The sequence below is a fragment of the Hypomesus transpacificus genome, chromosome 14, assembly GCF_021917145.1.
Source record: "Hypomesus transpacificus isolate Combined female chromosome 14, fHypTra1, whole genome shotgun sequence".
NCBI classification, from domain to species: domain Eukaryota; kingdom Metazoa; phylum Chordata; class Actinopteri; order Osmeriformes; family Osmeridae; genus Hypomesus; species Hypomesus transpacificus.
This window is the reverse complement of record NC_061073.1, coordinates 10733425-10741787: the sequence shown is the minus strand read 5'-3', so window position 1 is coordinate 10741787 and position 8363 is coordinate 10733425. Positions and strand designations below refer to the sequence as shown.

At 44.6% G+C, this 8363-nt stretch overlaps 1 protein-coding gene across 1 annotated transcript in view; it reads left to right on the top strand.

The window, feature by feature from the left end:
• The first annotated feature begins 493 nt into the window (after positions 1-493).
• si:ch211-272n13.3 (ankyrin repeat domain-containing protein 26) overlaps positions 494-8363 on the top strand; it is a 35885-nt gene continuing 28015 nt past the window's right edge. The window contains exons 1-11 of the mRNA XM_047033508.1: positions 494-610; positions 2000-2309; positions 2720-2834; positions 3038-3211; positions 3828-3934; positions 4044-4181; positions 4355-4515; positions 5184-5220; positions 5316-5385; positions 5465-5522; positions 5606-5799. Coding sequence (XP_046889464.1) covers positions 2107-2309; positions 2720-2834; positions 3038-3211; positions 3828-3934; positions 4044-4181; positions 4355-4515; positions 5184-5220; positions 5316-5385; positions 5465-5522; positions 5606-5799 — 1257 coding nt within the window. The 5' untranslated portion in view covers positions 494-610; positions 2000-2106. The remainder of the gene's footprint in view (positions 611-1999; positions 2310-2719; positions 2835-3037; positions 3212-3827; positions 3935-4043; positions 4182-4354; positions 4516-5183; positions 5221-5315; positions 5386-5464; positions 5523-5605; positions 5800-8363) is intronic.

Below are 8363 nucleotides of genomic sequence, written 5' to 3'. Positions count from 1 at the left end.
TGGGAAAACCTCATTCCAACACGATCATCATGGTTTAAATAGGTTTATTATCATGTCTTTTTTTGCCATCATATAATACGTAAAATAACTATTTTTAAAAGTATATCTTTGAATATATAATAATATGATTTGACAGAAGTCGTACTTGTTGTAGAGGTAGAAGTTAGCAATAGTATTGGTAGAAGAAGTGGTAGAAGAAGTGGTAGAATAAGTGGTTTTCGCCAGCAGGGCCAGGTCAAAAACAACTATACATTGGGTACATTATAAAATCTGAAAGGTTTGATTCACAATATGTGCAAGTATTCCCGATTTGGGTTGCTGGTGTAGTGACATCGTTGGCTATGGAAACGTACCCTCAAAAATGTGTATAATTGCATGTGGTTCGGCTTTTTGTAGTTTGAGTGTATTTGACAAGACCACACTATTGGTCAGTTTAGGAGAAACATTTGACAACGCTGACTTCTGATTGGCTCAATGGAATAGCAGCATGGTAGGCTACATGTCTGTAGCAAAGTAGTGTAGAAGCTTATTTTTGAGGTGATCAACAGGTTAGTGTGTCAAGTTTTTTGCTGAACTTTTTCTCACTATTTCGGAATATAGCTGTCTTAAGGTGTGTGCAAGTCCATGTACTCACGGATCGCTGGTCGTGGGGAACAATTTACTCTAGCAATGTTATGTTTACGTTTTGTAGCATCCTAACTTGCTCCAGCTACTGTTGCTCTTGTAGTACTGTATCGACCACTGTCTGTTCCAGGCTGGCTAACCAACTTAGCTACAGTAGCTAGCTAACTAGTGTTTCTAACACAGCCAACCGAAACTTCATTATCTGTTTTAGCTATTAGCTCTAGCTATTAGCCTGTAGTAGGTGACTTCATATCACAAATTAGGAGATAAGTAGCAAGCTAAGTATTTAGTACCAAGACTGTTTGGCTCAAATTCAAATATCGCGGTCATCTGTGTTGGACGCGGCTATCGACGTGAATGACAAGATACTGTAGCTCTATTAGAAGCTACTAGCCAACAGTTGCTAGTCTTGAACGAAGTTAACGTGTCGATTAATTAAAATGTTCCCCTTTGATTTGCAATCAAGTAATGCATAAACGTTTAAATATCTGCTTGTTAATGGGGCCTAGCACATCTTATTAAAATCGAAATGATAAATCCTAAACCCTCGTCCCCCCAGACGGTTTCTTGCGATGGTTGTCATGGTAACGGACTGGATCAACGTTCCTTCTTGACGCTCATACTGAGCCCGTTAGCAAGCAAGCTAAAGATGCCAAGGAACTAGGTAAACTAGCTAACCTTATTTACGGTTAAATAGATAATCTTTTACGATATCCAGTGCATGGTTATATCACTTCTGTAGTAAGGTACGGCCGCTTGATTTCAACCAAGGTTATCAAAATATTAAATTAAAAAGGGCGAGAGGGGACGGTAGGTACCTTTCTGGCAGCTAGCTTTCCAATATGACCTATAATTATAAAGAGCTTGACAACTGTAGTTTAGACAGCAGTACAGTACTACAAGCATACTCAGCAATGCTACATGAAATTACCTAAACCAACCAATTTGTCTATCCGCCAGTCTAATTGAATGTGTCCGTTATGGGTAAAGTTAGGTAATCGTTACCACATATCTGAAGCACATTTGAATGTTATTTTTATATTTGATACTGTAGCTCTAGCTCTACTGGTTTCTTGTAATTTGGACTGCAGTGCTGTGACGCCGCAATTTCCCTTTGCGTTTAACGTTAATAAAGTACCTATCTATTTTTAGGAACATTGAAACGTACCTTGCTAGCTCTAGCCAAATTAGTCATAAATGTAATGCTGTCTTTTCTGTATGATCTACCTGTTAGCCTGCATTATGAACGTTAACGTTAGCTAATTGAAATGTCCTCTTTGAAGCTTGCGTAGTCTCATTTGTCCACACTGTCCATTGCCGTGTGTCTGACCGGCTTTATTCAGTTTCTAATCCGCTTTGCTTGTTTTATTTTTAGGGATGGGAAAGACACCTGTGGTTAGCCTCCAGCGGTACCTGAGCGTCAGGTAGTGTCACTGCAAATGCAATGCAGTCGCGTCACTGTCAACTGTGCAACCATATACAATGAAGAAGATATTTAACTTCACAAAGAAAAAGAAAGGCTTTTCTCCAAACGCCTCTGATTCAGGGAGTGTTCTGTCCGTCGGTTATGATTTGAAAGACAAGGACCTTGGGAAGGTCCACAAAGCTGCTTCTGTGGGCGACTTGGCAAAGCTAAAGCAGCTTGCCAAAAAAAATGACATTAATCAACTTGACAAGGAGAACAGGTAGGAAATACTGCAGGCAGCAGGACTTTTATCACATCTGGTCTTTGGTACTTTTCTACTTATGTTACAAGCTAAGATCTTGTTACCTCAGGCTGACAATGCATGGCACTCGTCTTGAGAATGGTGTAAGTGGAGAACTGGAGTTCATTTTCATAATTAGCCTCGATGTTATCACGAATAACTCTAAGGTAACTGTAAAAAGAACAGACCCACTTGCTTTTTGTGTTCACTTTTTTATAGTTTGTTTGTATGGCTGTACTGGTTGGTTTTGTGTGTGTGGTTGTAGCTAATACTGACCAGCCTTCTGTCTGGTATCTTCCAGCTGGCCTAACTACCTGAAATCCAAACCACTTATCCAAAAAGGTTTATTTAGATTAAAGAACTCATTGTCACCCATATTCTACTTACAGAACAGCACTTCATATTGCTTGTGCCAATGGACATGCAGAGGTGGTCCAGTTCCTGGTTGAGAGCAAAGCAAAGCTCAACTTATGCGACAATCAAAACAGGTCCGCCTTGATGAAGGTAAATGCAACAGGATGTGAAGTTCCTATACAATGCCCTGTGAAATGCTTCTGAAGGTTCATACCAGCCACCCCTGAAACGACAACAGATGATGAGTTGCCTCAAATGACCCACGGTCGTCCCCAGTCTGACCTCAGCTTCCCCACCTCTCTTCCACGTCACTTACGTTCTAACGTTTACCGTCCGTGTGCGTCCCCCCGCAGGCGGTGCAGTGCCAGCAGGACCGCTGCGTGGCTCCTCTGCTGGGGCACGAGGCCGATCCCAACCTCCTGGACATCAACGGGAACACAGCCCTGCACCTGGCCGCCTGCATCCCCGCCGTCTCCACCGCCAGCCTGCTCCTGGAGCACGAGGCCCACATCAACGCTCAGAACAGGGTCAGCCATGTCCCGGGGAGAGGGGCTGCTGGTCGGGGTTCACGGCTCACAATATACCGGGTGTCGGTGCTTAGAGTCTAGCCCAGGGCTGTTCAACCCTGGTCCTTAGGGTCCACTGTCCTGCATGTTTTAGATGTTTCCCTGCTCCAACACACCTGATTCTAATGAATGAGTCGTTATCAGGCTGCCACAGAACTTGATAACAATCCATTCATTAGAATCGGGTGTGTTGGAGCAGGGAAACATCTCAAACATGCAGGACAGTGGACCCTGAGGACCAGGGTTGAACACAGAACACCCTGGCCTGGCTGATGAGAATGAATGAGCAGAGCACAGATCAAACAGTGTATTTGGTAGAGAACAGATATTGTGTCAGGCTCTGTACCTCTGCCATCAGTCAAACCAGAACAAGAAGGGTTACCGTGGAAACAAGAGAGCTGAGAGGAGATCTCTTGAATGCTGTTAAAAGCCTTTTGTATTTTGGTTGTATTTCTTTGTATTCACACAAACAGCAGGGATGTTATGTTATAATGTGTATTAACATGCATTCTTTTACGCACTTGATCAACAGATTTACCAGTGCTGCTTGTAGAACTGAGGTTTGATGTATTTGCAGGAAGGGTATACCCCCTTGACCATGGCAGTGAAAGAAAACCACATAGAGATGGCAGAGTTTCTCTTGAAGGAAGGTGCTAATGTGAACACTGCAGATCAGGGCCGGAGGTCGGTGTTACAGAAGGAGGCACATTTTTGATATTGCAAAATGATGACAATAACATATGCATCATGTGTATTGTATTAACAGCAGTATATGTGTTTTTAACACATCTAGGTCGCCGTTGATGATAGCTGCATGTAATGGACAAATCAGCATGGTGCGACTGCTGTTGCAGTATGACGCAGACATCACAGTAAAGGACACTAACGGGTGGTCATCAGACGACTACGCAGTGATGAATGGACATCATGCGTGAGTGTTGAAACCTTACCTCTGCCAACACCAGAGTAGGCTGTATGTCCCACCATTCAGCCCTTTATGACTCTCCTCTGGCTAGTGGGAGATGGAAGCAGCACTTGGCTTGAAGACTGTTTGTGAACTCTGCGGACCTTGTGCTGTACATGAGCATGTTCTGTGTATTCCAGTTGTTCCCATCTCATTATTGAGCATGAAACCAAGCGCAAGTCGATGCCTTCCCCCTCACACCTCGTCCCAAGCAAGAAGAAGCAGTCCTCCAGGTTGGGCAGCTCCTCACAAGGAGTGGAAGCAGGCTTTACTCTAGGAGGGCCGGCCACTGACAGAGATGGTAGGTCCAGAGCTGCTCCTAATGTGGTCATGGGTGTGTCTGATGACTTGCAGACCAACATTTGTTGAATAAGAGCAAACTGTCTTTTATCAGATGTGTTCCAATAAAATAAATACAAAATCTTAGTATTTCCCAGAAAGGTAATCATCAGTGAGGTTTAGAGATGATGCGTTTGTCTAACTGTCAGTACCCATGTTCTGAAGGCGATGTTTTGCTCTCATTCGCTGTCATTTGGGTTAGGGTCATCAAGGCCATGAAGTCAATGTTTGTCATTCACTTTGAATATTTCATTTACTCCTCATGCAACATGGCTTCACTGGATCTAGACCGTGGAGCAAGTAAAGCAGGGAGAGGTATTACTGCAAGTAGCTGTAGAAAATAACACCTCAAGATCAGACACACAGAACTCAAAGTTGACTATCTGTCCAGAATAGATTTTCAAGGGATGGATGATGATAGAACCCCGTTCAATTATTTTGATCCCGAATTAAGCATTTGATTTACAACTTACTTTACATCTTATCACAATCTTCATCCTCCCTTGATTCAAGTGTCTGAACTAGTAGTGCTATATAGTTTTAGCAGTGTTCCTCAACCAGTATTTATCGTAAGTGACAGACTTGGAGGTGATACATAAATATTGATACATATTTCATACTGTTTTGCAGACACTGAGGACAATTCACAATCAGAGTCTGTAAGTCGGTGAGTAAATCTTTTTTTGTAACGGCCTGTTTTATCACTTAAAACAAATTGTTCTCCCTTTCTCACTCATTTCTTATACTTGTTTTTATTATAAGTGCATCAAAAAGTGCTGCCGATGACTGGCCTTCTTCAGATGAAGACGAGGATTTGGACTTAAGCCCAAAGGTACTTTTTGGAGTCTGTTAGCCTGACAGTGGTCGTTGTCATCAGTGTGGTTTGTGATTGTTGTTCTTCTGTCTGACAGAAACCTAACAAGCTGAACCTAAAAAAACTAATGGGTAGCGCCAAGAGAAGTCATAGCGGTAAGTACGAACATATTTTGACTTGTGATGTAGTTGACCCTGTGGTTGTGTAGTAACCCTATCCCCCCCTTGCACTGCTGTAGCAGATCCTCCAGAGCCCTGGAGAGAGGCTGAGTGTGAGAGAGAGAGCCAGGACACACAGGTCCAGAGCAACTCATCCCTCCACAAGGCTTTACCTCTTAGCAGCAGAAATCCTCAGCACCTAATATCCCCCTCACCCAGCTCCTTGTCCAACCCTCCCCAGATGACCTCTACCCCAGTCCTAAGCTCCAGAAAGGTAATGTGCCGCTAGTTAACACTGTGAGTTGAGCTTCTGTGACACCTTTCTCTTTTCTTTCTTTTGTTCTTTTTTCTTTTCTTTCACAAACTAATCCAAGAAGGTGCTGGATCTGAGCTGGAAGGAAGTGGGGTCTTAGAGCAGCCTTCAGGTAGTAAGAGAGGGGGTGAGTCTCCGGACGAAAACCAAGAAGAACAATCGGATGAAGAGGATGATGAGGATGAAGATTATGATGATGAAGAAGAGGAGGAGGAGGAGGAGGAAGAGGAGGAAAGCGATGAGGAGGAAGATGAGGAGGAAAGCGAAGATGATGAGGCAGAAGAGGAGGATGAAGAAGAAGAGGAGGAGGATGATGAAGATGCAGAGGAAGACGAGGCTGCTACTGCTCTGGCTTCTTTGGAAGTGGAGGGCGTTGGAACTGGGAAATTGACTAAACCCTCAAGCACTGCAGACATTGAGAATGTTGGTGGTGATGGTGAAACTGCGTGTGTTTTAGACTCAAATACAGCAGTAGCTGGTTCAGAGATGGAAGGCCTTTTAAATGACGTGACACACGGTCCAGAAAATCTTTTAGATGCTAAAAGCCCAAATAATGAGGAAATGGACAGTGAGGCGCCTATTGGATCGTCAAGATACGGGATCCCTGCAGCACTAGATGTGGAGGACGGCTGTGTTGTGTCAGCCATTAGGGTGGAGTCAACATTTTCCGATGAAGATGACAGCCTAGGAAAACGAGCTGGATGGACGCCGGATCATCAGAGCTGCTCAGTCACTTTGTCTCCTGCAGAGCCTGTGGCTCGACAACACCCCGTAGGGTCTCCATCACAAAGGGAGTCTAACAACAAAGTATTTGAAGAAGAGGGAGCTAATACTGTCGACGACGTAGACGCAGGTTCCTGGAGTGATGATACGGATCCTTATGGTGACAACGAAGACAAGAACAAGGGTCGTACTATAGTCTTTGCCAAACCAAACATGAGAAGTCCCCTACTGGAAGCCAAAGAGAATAACACTTCTGGTGATTCTTCTGAGGCAGAAGACAACAATGACAAGCTAGATGAAGAGATTCATGAATCAAAGATGGATGAACGCAAGTCCTCATGGGCATCTTCGTCTGATGAAAATAACCACAACAGAGGTGACTCGCCGACTAAAGATGACGGGGTCAGTGTCGACACTCCTCAGATCAAAGCAGTAGATTTAGGAGGCAGCCCAGTTCCCACAGCACCAGACTTGCACAGCATGTCACCTAAATCAAAGGGAGATGATCCAAAGTCTTCTTGGGGTTCCGCTTCAGAGGAACATGACCAGAAGGCTGGTGTCCATCTAGGAGCAGATATACAACCAGCACCGACAACACCAAGTCTATCACTAAAATCGAAGGTACGTGAACCAAATTCCTCATGGGACTCCAGTTCAGATGAAGACAATCATAAGAATGGCACCCAACTGGTTGAAGACGAGGGTTTAGACGTTCTAACCCTAACCCCAGTCAGCAGCGTTGCATCTCTGAGACACAAGGTCAAAGAACAACGATGCTCTGATGACTCCTGGGATGACGAAGACGAAGGTAATGCCAAGGAGCTAACCGGTGATGAAGACCCTCCAGAGGAATCTCCAAAGCCGGAGGACAGAAATGCCTCTGGAGAAGTTGTATCTGAAGATGAGAACGAGGAGGAGGAGGATGATGGAGATGCATCCATTGATGGGTCTCCAAAAATGGCAAGTAAAGAAGATGAAAGTAAAAAGATGGCATATGAGAGCTGGGATGATGATGATGATGATGATGAAGATAAGAAAAAACTGGCAAGCATGGAATCCACTGAACAGAACCTTTTACAGAAGTTAAAAACAACGTCCCCAAGCAAAATGCTGACTCCCTCACTGTCCCCTAATCAGAGGGTGGAGGATGCTGATCCAGATGTTGTCTTGAAAAGTGGCCCCTCAACACCTAGAAATATACACTCCCCGGTTTCCAGACCCCTCAGCGCAAATGACCAGAAGTTTAAACAAGGATCCAGTGAATTGGACGTCTTAGAATATCAAAACGTTGAGGCTGGAGATGATGAAGAGGAGGATGATGTCCCTGTGTCGATGATTGTAGGGGAAGATGAGACCGACGAGGACTCTTGGCAGAATGAGAAAGAGACAGACGGCAACCAGGAGGATGGACTCAACGTGAGAGGCAAAGATGAGAACAGTGGAGATTCAGACAGCCAAGACCAAAAACTGCAATATGACTTCACCAGTGGGATACTCAGAGTTCCTGATGAGGCGAATGATTCTGATGACACTGTGGACGAATGCGCAGGAGAAGAGGATGAGAGGGACTCGGGTGACAAGGACCAACTCAAACCAAGTCCAAACCCAACATGCGCTGGTGAACCCCATCACGAGACCAGCAGCATGTTTGGAAACGTTTCAAGCGACGAAGGCCCTTCTGAGCCAGATGAGGACGATCCAGCACCTGAGCACAGCGAGGCAGCTCCTATTACAGACATAGACGTTCCTGAACCAGAGTCTGGAACAGCACCACAGACCTCCGGGTTGTTGGATAGCTTTGA